Source organism: Rhipicephalus microplus, chromosome 6, assembly GCF_043290135.1.
Source record: "Rhipicephalus microplus isolate Deutch F79 chromosome 6, USDA_Rmic, whole genome shotgun sequence".
NCBI classification, from domain to species: domain Eukaryota; kingdom Metazoa; phylum Arthropoda; class Arachnida; order Ixodida; family Ixodidae; genus Rhipicephalus; species Rhipicephalus microplus.
The window spans coordinates 190,855,675-190,871,670 of NC_134705.1; the positions used below are offsets into that span (position 1 = coordinate 190,855,675).

At 48.9% G+C, this 15,996-nt stretch overlaps 2 protein-coding genes across 2 annotated transcripts; one reads left to right on the forward strand and one right to left on the reverse strand.

Moving 5' to 3' along the window:
- Positions 1 to 766: 766 nt before the first annotated feature.
- Positions 767 to 3,553, reverse strand: LOC119166949 (uncharacterized). Its single transcript, XM_037418344.2, has one exon. The coding sequence runs from the start codon at positions 3,522 to 3,524 to the stop codon at positions 996 to 998; it is 2,529 nt and encodes an 842-aa protein (XP_037274241.2). The 5' UTR covers positions 3,525 to 3,553; the 3' UTR covers positions 767 to 995.
- A 398-nt stretch (positions 3,554 to 3,951) lies between these two features.
- Brr2 (U5 small nuclear ribonucleoprotein l(3)72Ab) lies at positions 3,952 to 14,900 on the forward strand. The gene is made up of 3 exons (XM_037418343.2): positions 3,952 to 4,813; positions 8,261 to 11,671; positions 12,545 to 14,900. Exons 1-3 carry the CDS (start codon positions 3,986 to 3,988, stop codon positions 14,753 to 14,755), a joined length of 6,450 nt encoding a protein of 2,149 aa, XP_037274240.2. The 5' UTR covers positions 3,952 to 3,985; the 3' UTR covers positions 14,756 to 14,900.
- Positions 14,901 to 15,996: the final 1,096 nt, after the last annotated feature.

The window sequence follows — 15,996 nt, forward strand, 5'->3', positions numbered from 1 at the left end:
AATTCTTCGTCCTCAGTTACAGGGTAAAAAAAAAAAAATGCACGAAATTCCTTGCAAATGTGTAGTGGGTACCATGCTTCTCCGAAGAATGGCGTAGATAGTTACTCCTTGCTACCCAAACATTCATAGCGTAGTGGGTACCCTGCAAGTGTGCTTGCTGCAGTTACCGAAAGTGTCTGGAAAAGGCTCCAAAAGGCTGCTCTTCGAGCTTCCCCTGTGATTGTGCTGCACATTCTGCGCAGCCCTGGCGGCTTTATTTTTTCACATTTGGTGAGCTTTTTTATCGGCTGGAAAAAATGAACTCATTATTCAAAGCAGAGCTGTTAATGTCATTCGAGCATGTCTACAAGTCCCTCATTGACAATTTGATAATTAGGTGTGTGCTTGTCAGCCTACAAATATAATTGACCAAAAAAACCTTAATAAAAGAATAACAGTACTGACTAATTCAGCATACTATAAGTAATATGCACAAGACTTGCTTGGCATAATTCTGTTTTTATAAAGATCTTGCTGTTTAACGATTAGAACACCTTATATAACATCCAGATACATGTGCACTATCACCGGAGCCATAGCAGAGCACAGGATATAATGCCAGGTGCCAGTGGCAGCAATAGTATCAGTGGTATCTGAACTTCTACTCGTGACTGCACACTTTGTTTCACATTACATGACACTAAATTAAACATGGTTGACTCAAACTCTCAGGCGGCAGCGAAGGCTGTTCCTGTGGCGTTGAGCATAGTGATAGAAGAAGTCAATGTGACGGCCTGAAACAACCCTTTAATGACAACATTATGTGATGTGCATGCCTCCATAGATAATGGTATGGAAACAAAGACTGCAGACAGTTCAAGAGCCGATCTCCCAAGTGCGCCTAGTCAATCCATAGCAGCGCACGGATCAGAAGAATGCAGACCCTGGGAGAGATTAAAAACAGTGTGACAAACAACTTGCCCTGTACAATTGCTGAAGAGCTGTGCTGCAGATCTTCACTCGTCGAAGCGTATCGAGTTGACACCAGTGTCGATGCTTCCACCCGAGTACGTTCCTCTCTTCTTCTTCGTTTTCTCGTGCCTGAAGTCCTTGCCCTTGACGTTTTTCAACACGCTGTAGGCCTTTTCTCCCCAGGATCCCCGAGCACCTGCCTTGGCTTCGAAAGAGTTGTCGCGCAGTTTGGGGTCGATGTGCACTTTCTCAGCTTTCACTCTCCGAAACGGCGAGCTCTTTCTTCCTTTCTCGGGGGAACTAGGCTTGCCAGTACCGTTAAGCATCGGTGTACTCTGCGCTTTCTTCTTGCCTTTGTTTGACTCTTCCTCGCTTTCGTCCTCGCTAGAGTCTTCCGCATTGTTCTGGGTTGCTTTTGGCGTCGATGTCTTGCCTTGCAAAGGCTTCCCAGCCTTCTTTACTGCCGGCTCTTCATCTTCGCTGTCTTCCGATGAAGACGACGATTTCTTTTTCCCAGCGGGCTTCTTCGGCTTTTTCGCAGACGAGGTTTTTGCAGGCGCTTCTTCGTCACTGTCATCTGACGAGGAAGATTCTTGTTTCTTCTGAGACTTCTTTTGAGACGCAGGTGTTGCCTTGGGTGTTGAAGCTGGGGTGTTCTTTGGGGTCACCACGGGCTTTTTCGCTGGCCATCTGTTGTCGTCGTCGTCACTGTCGGATGAAGAGGAGTCTTGCTGAGGCTTAGCGGCAACTGGCGTTCTTTTCCCAGGAGGAGTTTTCGACGGTATAGCCGATGCGGAGGGACTCTTGCCCTGAGGCTTCTTGGGAGCTTCATCCTCATCACTGCTGTCGGAAGAAGATTCTGCCTGTTTCTTCGCAGGAGTCGGCTTCTTTACGGCACTCGACTTAGTTGCACTGGGTTTGGGAGGCGCTGGCTTTTCATCCTCAGAGTCGCTGTCAGAGTCTGAAGAGCTATCTTTTTTTGTTTGGGCTGGCTTCTTAGCTGGTGCTGACTTTGCGGCCGCCTTTGGCGGGGCCGGCTTCGACTCTTCCTCGGAGTCGCTGTCCGAGTCTGACGAGCTCTCCTTCTTTGTCTGTGCTAGCTTCTTTGCTGGCGCTGGTTTTGCAGCGGCTTTGACAGGTATCGGTTTCGATGTTTCCTCCGAGTCGCTATCTGAATCCGAACTGTCTTGCTTCGCTTGTGCTGGTTTAGGTGATGGCTTTGATAACGGCTGCTTGCCCTTGGCAGCAGCCACTGATTTCGCCGGCTCGTCATCTTCAGAATCACTCTCAGAGCTAGAGCTGTCTTTGGCAGCCTGCTTAGCCGGTGCCTGCTTCGCAGCCGGCTTACCAGGGGTCGCCTTGGGTGGTGGTGCTTCGTCGTCGGAGGAGCTGTCGCTCGACTCTTTCTTCTTAGCCTGCGGAGTCTTCTTGGCGGGACCAATGGACACCTTCAACGGAGTCTTCTTGGCGCCAGCGGCCGCAGGCTTGACCACTTTCTTGGGAGGCTGATCATCCTCGCTTTCCGAAGACGAGTCGCTGTCATTCTGAGGCTTGGCCGGCGTCACTTTTGGTGTGGCGGCCTTACCGGCAGGCGCCGCGGCGGCGCTTTTTGGAGTCACAGCCGACTTCTTCTGTGGTTCAGACTCGTCAGAACTGTCAGAGCTAGAAGATTCGTTCTTCTTGGTAGCAGCCTTCTTGGCTGACGATGCAGCATTCTGGGCCTTTGGCGTAGCCTTCGCGGTTGCTTGCTTCTTGGCGGGAGGTGGCTTCGAGGCTTCGTCGTCAGACGAAGAGTCGGAAGAACTGTCCTGTTGCTTCTTCTGAGTCGAAGCCGGTTTTTTCGGTGCCACCGGCTTGGCCTGCGGCGTTGCTTGCTTTGTCAGCGCAGCTTTGTTTCTGGGATCGTCGTCGTCGTCAGAGCTGCTCGAGCTGTCTTCGTCCTTCTTCGATTGCTGGGGTTTCTTGGGAGCCGCCTTGAGCACTGGTGTCGGAACGGCAGGCTTCTTACTCGGCGGTGCTGCGGCTTCGGAGTCGGAACTGTCGGACGAGTCGCTCTCGGGCTTGGCTCGCTTGCCAGGGGCCTTCGATTGAACAGCCCCCTGTTTCGGCGTGACCGCTGGTGTCGTCTTGCCCTTCGGTGCTTCATCTTCGGAGGAATCGGAGTCCGAATCCGAGTCCTCGCTGTGCTGTGCCGGAGCACTGGGCTTAGGCTTCTGATTAGAGGCGGGCGTTTTCGCGTTTACCTTGGAATTTGTGTTTCCTTTAGGCGTTGCCGAGTTGACCGGCTTCGCTGGCTTGGCCTCTTCTTCGCTCGAAGAATCATCGGAGGAAGACACGTCGTGCTTTGACGCAGTGCCGGCAGCACCACATGGCGCCAGCTGCAGCAGTAGTTTGCGCTGATGAGGCTGCCCTTCGAAGTACGAGCTCACCACCTTGTCGAGCTGCGCGACTCCTGCGGGCAGGGGCTTGGCGCGTCGTTTCTTCTGGAACTGGTTGGCGAGCGCTTTGTCGACGCCGCTCAAATACTGGAAAACGAGGGACGCTGTCGCTGCTTGCATGCTGTCGGCAGCCATTACGCCAGTTGAAAGGAGAGAATCGCGGGACGCCAACGGCGGCTCCACGTGGGGTCCGCTCCGCAAGCTTACATTGCCTACGAGCGTGTGTAAGATAATCTAAAATTACAAGTTAAATATATTTGAATAATTTAGTCTAGAACATAATTCACGTATTAATAGCTTTTGACTATTTTTGACAACAAAACATCGCTACCCCGCAGTTGCTTTTTGACCTTCGAAATTGTCTACGAGCGTTTGCAATCTCAAAGGCTATGTATCTGTACGCATTTAGTTAACATTTCACTTTACCATTAAAATGTTAAACATTAACAAGTATCATCACATAAAGTTGTACAAAAACAAGTTTATAAAAATAACGTGACAAACAAGCGTTTTAGTGGCACAGTCGGTTGTACGTTTTATTACAAACCTAGTCGAGTCAAGCCAAGTTTTCAAACGCAAGCGAATCGGCGCAAAACATGGCGGACGTCGCCGCACGTTCGCTTCAGTACGAGTACAAAGCAAACTCCAACCTTGTGCTCCAGGCCGACACTCGTCTCATCGAGCGTCGGCCCCGCGATGAGGCGACAGGCGAAGTGGTGTCTCTCGTCGGGAAGCTCGAGGGCTCCCGCATGGGAGACCGCTACCAACGCACCAAACCCAGCAAAGACGAACGCAAGTCCAAAAAGCAGCAGCAACAGCAGCAGAAGAAGGCGTCCGACGAAAGCCGCTACGACGCCGCCAAGCTGAAAGGCCAGTCGCTGCTCTCCGAGGGCGTGGAAGACGTCGTCGGCATCCTGTACCGACCCAAGACCACGGAGACGAAGCAGACTTACGAGGTCCTGCTGAGCTTCATCCAAGAGGCGTTGGGCGATCAGCCTCGCGACATCCTCTGCGGTGCCGCCGACGAAGTCCTCGCGGTTCTCAAGAGCGACCGCATCAAGGAAGGAGAACGTCGCAAGGAGACCGAGGCGCTGCTGGGACCCGTAGCCGAGGAACGGTTCGCGTTGCTCGTCAACTTGTGCAAGAAGATCACCGACTACGGTGTCGATGACAAGCAACCCGTCGTGGAGGAAAACATCGACGAGACGTACGGCGTCAACGTGCAGTTTGAGGAGTCGGATGAAGAGGAGGACGAGATCGTGGGCGAGGTGCGCGAGGACGACTCGAACGACGAGGCCGAAGGTGAAGAGGCCCACCTGGACACCACTCTGCAGGCAACCAACCTGATCGCTGGCCGCGAAGGAGGTCGCAAGGGATCCAAGAGCGGGTTGCATCCGCGCGAGATCGACGCCTATTGGCTGCAGGTCGGTACTAAGCGGGAAAGTTGCTTGCTTTTTGAAAGTGCGGAGCACTTTAGGCTTGTCGTTCATCAACAGTCTCGGGTCGCATGGTCACGCAGTAGTCAGTATAGGGCTAAAATAAGGCCAACAGTGCTGAAAAGTACTGCGAGACAATGTAACAAAGTCTACAATAATATAAGCTACAGAAGTAACCGAGACCTAATCCCGATAATTTACTCAAAATCGCGAAAAACGTTGCCGAAACATGCGGCTGGTACCCGCACCGCGTCAAAGAGGGCGCCACCACCTCGAAAAATGCTTAGAGAATTGCTGGGTTGCCTGTGCTATGCACTTCCTCAGATATATATATATATACCCGGCACACACGCTATACGTATCTTGCAAATGTCATCAGTTCCTGTCTTCCGTCCGTCATTACCGAGTCCACTGAGCACATACATCTCCGTGACCAGGACTACGCCGTGTAAACGTTGGCACGGAAGATCGTTTGGTGTAATCTGAGCGTTGTGATTGTTTGCCTCGGGCTTATGGTGAAGGGGAATAATTCAAGGCATTATGCTGCCAGCAGCAATGCAATGTTGACTGGTGAACTCTGATCCTCCATGTCTGCAGTGTCAGAGTCTATGATGTTGCACGTAATGGCTGAAGCAGCTTCACACAAGATTTGCGAACATGCCTGTTAAGAAGTGACACCCGCACGTGTATTTTGTTCAATGTCTTGATGTCCTTCTTGCTTTTGTGGGCATAAGCCATGTGCTTCGCTTCTCTGACAGCTCTTCCGTGCACGGTTTTGTGATCACCTTTGGCAAACAGTGCTGCTTCTGGTTCTTCTTTATCTCTTTTACACATCACGTGTTGCTGTCAAACATGGCGCAAATCGCCATTGCGACCTACATCGTTGACGGGAAATGCGAGATCCACACGGCTTGACTCGGCGATGATGGCGCATGCCGAGATCTTATTCCACAGTTCTGCGGTGTGACGTACTTGCAAGTTATGTATAGTCCTGAACTGCACATCACGCGTATTCGTTTATTCCTAATGTGTTCTTACTTGTGTACATACGTTCGCAGTGTCATAAGGAGTCTTGAGCGACTCGACCGTACTTCTAAACTATTCACCTCTATTTGTCCAGTTTCACGACTGCCAGGGTCAACAATAGGCGCCTGCACTTCTGCTGCTGATGCCAGCATGATTCTATAAGATATAGTTGCAGCTCCTTGAGAGCTACCGACCTGACTTCTGTGCAGCACCCTATGAGAACACTAATGATAGCGAATATAGTGTGCTAACCTCAGCAACACTCAATAACAGACAGCAGATACTCTGTTTATGCTGTCAATCCTGCACTGAACACCCTCGTGGTAGTGAAAGGAATTGCATACTAGTCGACCACCTAGTACACTCCTCTACATGCAGGTAATGGTTGTAATTTATTCTCTAGTGATGTTATTCAATCTGCCTAACTACAGTCTTAAGAATGACATCAAAGCTCCGTCTGTTGGAAACCTATACTTTACTATTTACAGGATTGTTGTGCATATTGCACTAATAACCAGTCGCTATCTCAGTGAAGTGCATTATAATACATATGTATGAGTTCCTTTATTTAAAGTGCGTGGTACGAGGTACTGCACTCTGTTTGACACATTAAGTTCTGTATTATGGAAGCTAAGCAAGCAGTTTCATCAGCAGAATGTTAAACTTGCACATCTTGTGATTTGGTTCCAAAAATGTGTCCGCGAGGCTTCAAGTGATGCGTTGCAACGAGCTGCAAATAAGGTACCAAGAAAACAAATACATTCTTAGGGATCCAGCTGTATAATAAGTGATGTATAATATTGCCACGGGCATGGAACGAGGTTGGGCTATGCCACAGCCTGTATGTGCCATTGTGAGAAAGATGAAAAGTAGACGATGAGCTCGTGTTTCTTGTGACCAGTTTGGCTTGATGTCAAGTGTTCCTGTGGATAGAGGTTGTGCTATCTATAATCACGGAACATTTTTTCATGAGCCAGATAAAGTCAAGAGTATAGCATCCAGCATCGTAATTGCTTCTCGGCTGTGAAGCAAATGGAAAGAAGTGAACCCGGTAGTCCTTTGAATCGCAGTGTTGTAAGTAAACGTTACATAGGCAGAACATTATCCCAGTTTTTGTTATCGTGTTCGACGTACATGAATAACAAGCCAGCGAGCGTCTTGTTTAATCTCTCCGTCACATCATTCGTTTGTAGATGGTGTGTGGTCGTTTTGCGATGAATGGTTCCACTAAGCGTCATGACGTCTTGCATCAGTTGGGCTGTAAAAGCTGTTTCAAGGGTCAGTGATAACAACTGTTGGGGCTCCATGTTGGAGGACGATGTTGTTCATGAAAAAAATATGTAATCTTATTGGCGGTGCCTCTTTGTAGGGCTTTCGTTTTGCTATACCTCATCGAATAGTCAGTAGCAACTATGATCCAGCGGTTGCCATCATGTGGCTTCCGGAAGAGCCTAAGCAAGCCCATCCCGACTTCTTCTAATGGTCGTGATGGTGGTGCAACAGACCTTAATAAACCAGAGGGGCACACAGGTAGGGTTTTACGGCGCTGGCAATGGTTACGCATTTTAACGTAATGCTTAAGATCCTGGGTGAGCTTTGGCCAGTAGTAGTGCGTACGAATCGGGGCAAGGGTACGTGCGAATCCTTAGTGGCCGGAGGAAAGATCGTCGTTGGCAGGCAGATAAAATGTCACCACGTAGCGCTGATGGAATGACGAGCAGGTGTTCAATCGCCTAAGGTTCGAAGTTCCTTTTGTAGAAGATGTTGTAGAGACAAAATGACCCTGGACTCATGAATGCCTGTATGGACTTAAGTTGAGGCCTTCAAGGTTGTTGATAAGATATCGAAGCTCTGAATCATTCCGCTGTTGTTGGGCCAAGTCAGATTCACTGAACGCATAAAAGAAACGGCCATCGGTATCATCATCGCTCGATGTCGCTGCAACTGGAGCGCGTGAAAGGCAATCGGCATCAGTGTGCCCGCGGTCGGACTTGTATATGACTGTTATGTCAAATTCTTGAAGGTGCAAGCTCCATCGCGTATGGTGCCTTGAAGGGTCTTTGAGATTGGCCAGCCAACAGAGAGCATGATGATCCATAATGACTCTGAATGGATGGTCATACAGATACGGTCGGAACTTTGATATTGCTCAAATAACAGCAAGGCAGTCCTTCATTGTCGAGTAGTTAGTTTCCGCAGATGACAGAATGTGGCTAGCATAAGGATGCTTGGTGCCGTATTGCCACTGGACGAGCACTGCACCAAGACCAATGTTGCTTGCAAAAAACCTTCAGTTACTTTGAATAATTTGAATATTGAATATTTGAATATTTTGAATAATTACTTTATTGTCAATGGATACAATTTTTTTCTTGCTGTAAACCATGGCCTTTTTTTCCTACCCAATAGCGCAAGCTGAGCAAGTTTTACGATGACCCTGTCGTGGCTCAAACAAAGGCTGGCGAGGTCCTTGACATCCTCAAGACGGCTGTTGATGATCGTGACGTCGAGAACCAACTGGTGCTGCTCCTTGGCTTCAACCAGTTTGACTTCATCAAGGTTCTGCGGCAGCATCGGCAGATGATCCTCTACTGCACTCTCCTGGCTTCGTCCCAGAGTGCCACCGAGCGATCAAAGTTGCGTGACAAGATGCAGGCAGACCCCGAGCTTGAGCGGATCTTGAGGCAGCTCGAAAACACGGAGAAGGATGACATGGTGCAGGAGGAACGTGAGAGGCGGGCACAGGCCCGGCAGGCCCGTGTCAACGCCGAGCTGGAGCCCATGGACATGGATGAAGACAGTGTCGTCCCACAGATGTCTCAGTGCAAGATGCTGGACCTGGAAGACCTGTCGTTTCAGCATGGCAGTCATTTCATGGCCAACAAACGGTGCCAGTTGCCTGACGGATCGTTCCGTAAGCAGCGTAAGGGCTACGAAGAGATTCACGTTCCTGCCCTCAAGCCCAAGCCGTTTGACACCAATGAGACACTCGTTTCAGTTGACAAGCTGCCAAAGTATGCTCAGCCTGCTTTTGAAGGGTTCCGCAGCCTCAACCGAATTCAGAGCCGTTTGCACAAAGCTGCGCTAGAGTCTGACGAAAACCTCCTTCTCTGTGCCCCAACTGGTGCTGGCAAGACCAACGTAGCTCTTCTCTGCATGATGCGAGAGATTGGCAAGCACATCAACCCGGATGGCTCCATAAATGGAGACGAGTTCAAGATCATCTACATTGCCCCGATGCGTTCCCTCGTACAAGAGATGGTAGGCAACTTCAGTAAGCGGCTCAACTCGTACAACATCACCGTTTCCGAGTTGACAGGCGACCACCAGCTGACGAGGGAGCAAATAAATGCAACCCAGGTGATTGTCTGCACACCTGAAAAGTGGGACATCATCACCAGGAAGGGAGGGGAGCGCACGTACACTCAGCTTGTGCGACTCATGATTTTCGATGAGATTCACTTGCTCCATGACGAACGAGGTCCAGTGCTGGAGGCCCTCGTGGCGAGGACGATTCGAAACATCGAGATGACGCAGGAGGATGTCCGACTTGTAGGCCTTAGTGCCACCCTACCCAATTATGAGGATGTTGCCACATTCCTGAGGGTTAACCCGGCCAAGGGACTGTTCTTCTTTGACAATAGCTTCCGGCCCGTGCCACTTGAGCAGCAGTACATTGGAATCACGGAAAAAAAGGCCATTAAGCGTTTTCAGTTGATGAATGAAATTCTCTACGAGAAGGTCATCGACAACGCTGGAAAGAACCAGATTCTCATCTTTGTTCACTCTCGAAAAGAGACTGGAAAAACCGCCAGAGCTGTGCGAGACATGTGTCTTGAGAAGGACACGCTGGGACACTTCCTTCGAGAGGGTTCTGCGTCAACGGAAGTGCTCCGGTCTGAGGCAGAACAAGTGAAAAACCTTGAGCTGAAAGACCTGCTGCCGTATGGCTTTGGTATCCATCATGCCGGCATGAGTCGCGTAGACCGTACACTCGTGGAGGATTTGTTTGCCGATCGTCACATCCAGGTACTGGTTTCCACAGCTACCCTTGCGTGGGGTGTCAACCTTCCAGCCCACACTGTCGTCATCAAGGGTACCCAGATATACAACCCAGAGAAAGGACGCTGGGTTGAACTGGGAGCCCTGGATGTTCTCCAAATGCTTGGCAGAGCTGGGCGACCCCAGTATGACACTAAGGGCGAGGGCATTCTCATCACAAACCACAGTGAGCTTCAGTACTACCTTTCCCTTCTCAACCAGCAGCTGCCTATTGAGAGCCAGCTTATCAGCAAACTTGCTGATGTACTCAATGCCGAAATTGTCCTGGGCAACATCCAGAATGTGAAAGATGCATGTACTTGGCTGGGATACACATACCTCTACATCCGTATGCTTCGTGCACCAACACTCTATGGCATCTCGCACGATGAAATCAAGGCAGACCCTTTGCTCGAACAGAGGCGTGCCGACCTGATCTTCACGGCTGCGGCGCAACTGGAGAAAAGCAATTTGCTCCGCTTTGACAAGAAGTCGGGCAACATGCAAGTGACAGAGCTTGGCAGGATTGCCAGCTACTACTACTGCACCTATGACACGATGGCCACATACAATCAGCTTCTCAAACCCACTTTGAGTGAGATTGAGCTGTTCAAAGTATTTTCGCTCTCAGGTGAGTTCAGGAACATCACCATTCGTGAGGAAGAGAAGCTCGAGCTTCAGAAACTGATGGAGCGGGTCCCGATCCCCATCAAAGAGAGCATGGAAGAGCCAACGGCCAAAGTCAATGTCCTCTTGCAGGCGTACATTTCCCAGCTGAAACTCGAGGGCCTTGCCCTGATGGCTGACATGGTGTACGTGACACAGAGTGCTGCGCGTCTTATGCGTGCCATCTTTGAAATTGTGCTCCATCGGGGCTGGGCACAGTTGACAGACAAGGCACTGAGCCTATGCAAAATGATTGACAAGCGCATGTGGCAGTCCATGACGCCACTGCGGCAGTTCAGGAAGGTCCCCGATGAGGTCGTCAAGAAGGTCGAAAAAAAGAACTTCCCTTGGGAGCGCTTGTACGACCTCGGCGTCAGCGAGATCGGCGAGCTCCTGAGGATGCCCAAGCTGGGAAAACTGGTGCATCGATACGTCCACCAGTTTCCCAAGCTGGAGCTGGCTGCACACATTCAACCAATCACACGATCGATGTTGCGTGTGGAACTGACCATCACGCCGGATTTCCAATGGGACGAGAAGATCCACGGCACGTCCGAGGCATTCTGGATTCTTGTGGAAGATGTGGACTCTGAGGTGATCCTTCACCACGAGTACTTCCTGCTGAAGAGCAAGTTCTCCCAGGATGAGCACCTCATCAAGTTCTTTGTTCCTGTCTTTGAGCCCCTGCCGCCGCAGTATTTCATACGCATTGTGTCGGACCGGTGGATTAATGCAGAAACCCAGCTTCCGGTTTCATTCCGGCACTTAATACTTCCGGAAAAGTATCCCCCACCTACAGAACTGCTGGATCTGCAGCCCTTGCCTGTGTCTGCTTTGCGGAACCCGACATTTGAAGCTCTCTACAAGGACAAGTTTCCTTTCTTCAATCCTATCCAGACCCAAGTCTTCAATGCCATCTACAGCAGTGATGACAATGTCTTTGTCGGCGCTCCGACAGGCAGTGGCAAGACCATCTGTGCAGAGTTTGCCATATTGCGCCTGTTCTCCCAGGTGCCAGAAGGTCGCTGTGTGTATGTGACTCCAAATGAAGCGCTTGCCGAGATCATATATTCTGACTGGACTCAGAAGTTCTCTCTGCAGCTGAACAAGAAGGTGAGGGTTGTTCGTTTTTCTCATTAAGTTAGTAAGGTTAGCAGGTCAACAAGTACTACATGTACGCGTGTTTCTTAATAGCAGATCTATATATGATGCAGTACTAGTAAATCCTGCATTCTTTTTTGGTTGTGTCTCTGAGTTAACATTGTATATAATATGCATATAGACCTTCCACTTATGGGCAGTTAAATTGGTTGACTGCCAGTTGGGCATGTTGGTATGAGTTCATTATGAAATAAGCACCAACAAGTACGAAGACTTAGAAAGGACGCTAGACGAGCACTTATTAGCTACTGCAAAATTTTTATTTTGATAAGAACACTCTTAAATGTACACAACACATGTTTTTCCTGTTGTTTGCCAACGGTTAAGGGAGTGGTCTTTTGTTATTTCGTTTAGTTCATGATAATAGGGGTGGTTTGTGGTAACATGCATATGTGATATGCATGGAAAAGTGTTCAATTCTAAAAAAAAATTTTCAGTTGCTAGTAAGGGCTTGTCCTGTGTCCTTTCTAAGTCTTCATACTTATTAGCACTTGTTTCATAGTGCACAGCTAAATTGGTCTGCTAAAGGAAGGGGAAAGGAAGTGGAGGCATTGTCAGTGCTCTGATATAATGAACTATTTAATAACTCTAAGTGATATGTACCTAATGCTTTCTTAGTCATCAAAGAGAATCAAATAGACATATTTGCTCATGAATCCTTGGTTGCACTTTAATGTAAAACCAGAAATGAGACGTCCATGTAAGCAGCTGTTCTTAGCTCTACACTGCCTGCATTGTTGTCATCAGTGATGGCCATTACAACCCAGCATTTGTTAATTTTTTGTCGTAATAATTATTTTGAGTAACAGGTGCTTTTCTCCCCAGGTTGTGATCCTCACCGGCGAAACTGGCACAGACCTCAAGCTGCTTGCGAAGGGCAACATCATCATCGGGACCCCAGAAAAGTGGGACGTCCTCTCACGACGATGGAAGCAACGCAAGAATGTCCAAAACATCAACCTGTTCATCGTGGATGAGCTGCACTTGGTCGGCGGTGAGGACGGTCCCGTGCTTGAAGTGATCTGCTCTCGAATGCGCTACATCTCGTCTCAGATAGAGCGCCAGATTCGCATACTGGCACTCAGTTCCTCTCTGGCCAACGCTCGAGACATTGGCCAGTGGCTTGGAGCCAACGTCAACTCCACCTTCAACTTCCATCCAAACGTGAGGCCCGTCTTGCTGGAACTACACATCCAGGGCTTCAACATCACCCACAATGCTTCCCGTCTTCTCTCTATGAGTAAGCCCGTCTATCAAGGCATCATGAGGCATTCTCCCCGGAAGCCTGTCATCGTCTTTGTGCCTTCACGGAAACAGACGCGTCTCACTGCGATCGACGTACTCACATACTCTGCCTCTGAAGGGCAGGCATCAAAATTCTTGCACTGCACCGAGGACGACCTCAAGCCTTTCCTGGACAAGATCACAGACAAAACTCTGAAGGAGACCTTGAGCAATGGAGTGGCGTACCTTCACGAAGGCTTAAGCCCAGCTGACCAACGCCTGGTGGAGCAGCTTTTCGACAGCGGTGCCATCCAGGTTGTAGTGGTCTCCCGAAGCTTGTGCTGGGCTTTGTCTCTGTCAGCGCACCTTGTCATAATTATGGACACACAGTACTACAATGGTAAAATCCATGCCTATGAAGACTATCCTGTCACAGACGTCCTCCAGATGGTCGGTAGAGCTAACCGGCCTCTCGTTGACGAGGACGGAAAGTGCCTCCTGCTGTGTCAGTCATCCAAGAAGGATTTCTTCAAGAAGTTCTTGTACGAGCCACTCCCGGTGGAGAGCCACCTGGACCACTGCTTGCACGACCATTTCAATGCCGAGATTGTCACCAAGACCATTGAAAATAAGCAGGACTCAGTGGATTACTTGACGTGGACATTCCTGTACAGGAGGATGACGCAGAACCCAAACTACTACAACCTCCAAGGTGTCACTCATCGCCACCTTTCGGATCACCTGTCAGACCTTGTTGAGAACACGCTAAATGATCTCGAACAAAGCAAGTGCATCAGCATTGAAGACGAGATGGACGTCGCACCTCTCAACTTGGGCATGATTGCTGCCTACTACTACATCAACTACACCACGATCGAGCTTTTCAGCATGTCACTCAACTCAAAAACGAAGATCCGAGGCCTTTTGGAGATCATCAGTTCAGCTGCAGAATACGAAAACATACCCATCCGGCACCACGAAGACAACATTTTGAGGCAACTGTACAACCGACTGCCCCACAAGCTCACAAATCCCAAATTCAGTGACCCGCACGTTAAAACCAACCTGCTCCTGCAGGCACACTTGTCTCGTATGCAGCTGTCGGCTGAACTTCAGTCAGACACAGAAGACATCCTCAGCAAGGCCATCCGGCTCATCCAGGCATGTGTGGATGTGTTAAGTTCCAACGGATGGCTGACACCAGCGCTGGCTGCCATGGAACTGGCACAAATGGTCACTCAGGCACTTTGGAACAAAGACTCTTACTTGAAACAGCTGCCACACTTCACAGCCGAAATTGTCAAACGATGCCAAGAGCACGGCGTCGAGACCGTATTCGACATCATGGAACTCGAAGACGAAGACCGAAACAAGCTCCTCCAAATGACCGACAGTCAGATGGCAGACGTGGCGAAATTCTGCAACCGGTACCCCAACATTGAGCTCACGTACGAGATCCAGGGTAAGGACCACATTCGGTGCGGCTCAGCTGTGAACATCGTGGTCCAGCTTGAGAGGGAAGACGAAGTTGTCGGACCAGTCATTGCCCCCATGTTCCCTCAGAAAAGAGAGGAAGGCTGGTGGGTAGTCATTGGCGAGTCCAAAAGCAACTCACTCATATCCATCAAGAGGCTCAGCTTGCAGCAGAAGGCCAAGGTGAAGCTTGACTTCGTGGCTCCAGCACCTGGGGACCACACATATACGCTGTACTACATGAGCGACTCCTACATGGGATGCGACCAGGAGTACAGGTTCACAATTCACGTTGGCCAGATGGAGTCACGAAAACGTAATGCCAGTGACAGTGATTAAGTTTTACTGGCCAGCAAAAACTGAGCTGTCCTCAGCATGTTCATTGATGTTTTGGTTTCGCATCCTATCTTGTTTCTTGCATCATGTAACTGTACATAGAACTTTTTCTACATCCTTGTGAAATAAAAGGGGAAATCTAATCATTTCTGTGACTGCATGTGTCGCTGGATCACAAATATGTCATGTTAACCTGTTTGTGTACTTACTTGTTGCTAAGGAACTTTATCTGGCATCTATTTCAAAGATGAGAGATGCCTTATGTAGACCTTTCACATTAAATGAAGGATTGAACTTTAAAAATTCTCCTAGAAATACTTGAGTTTATTGAATTATGCTAAATATTTTAGTACAAGACTTGTTCTTACAAGCCAGCTTCTCTGTGTAGAAAGAGGGGATGAACGCTTCCTGATACTTTTTGATAAATCGGCTTCCACCGTAGCTGCCTCTAATGTAAAAAAAAAAAAACAGCATATCCACAGAGTGAATGATTGGTGGGGTGAAGCGTTCCTCAGTATGTCCGTGCTTTCGTCTGCCCATTCGTTCTTGCTTCCGTCCATGTGACCGTCGGTGCATCCGTCTGTCTGTGTGCCCGTCTGTCCGTCTATTTAGTGAACACTCGAAGTGCAGCCATCTCTCATATTTTCATCATGTATTCATCATATACAATTGCAGCCATCCAGCGGACATTCTAAGGACCGCTCTTTCCGGTATGTGCCACCGGTGCCTACATACACCATCGGAGGATGGACAGACCCCCACACTAAGGAGCTTTGCCCCTAAAAAAATTCTGGTCCCTTCCCTGTTTGAAGCTGTGTTACATTTTGATGCCCTTATGCCTGCTATATATAATAATGCTTTATGCGAGAGCTATATGGTCAATGAAGCTACTCCGAAATGCTGAGGTTATGCGTTTTACAATTTATGAGAAGTGGGAAGTATGCTTCAAGTTATTGCAGCTTCCCGAGTGTTTTATTCAAGAGTCTGGAAATCAAAAGCCAGATCACTAGAACAGAAAAGCGTAAAATATGTAGAATTGTCATTGCTTGCAATAAAAAAATACTGGTGAATGTGTTGGAAGCGATTATATGAGAAATCTTGTGCAAGTCAAACAGAATGCAAGTTTTACTGCATGTTGAAGGGCCCAGGCTTCCAAAACGAGCAGTAACATATCTGCCTATGATGAAAAAGAACTGTGGTTGTTCGTTCGGTAGCATCATTTTGTTTTGGACTTGTAGTTTTGC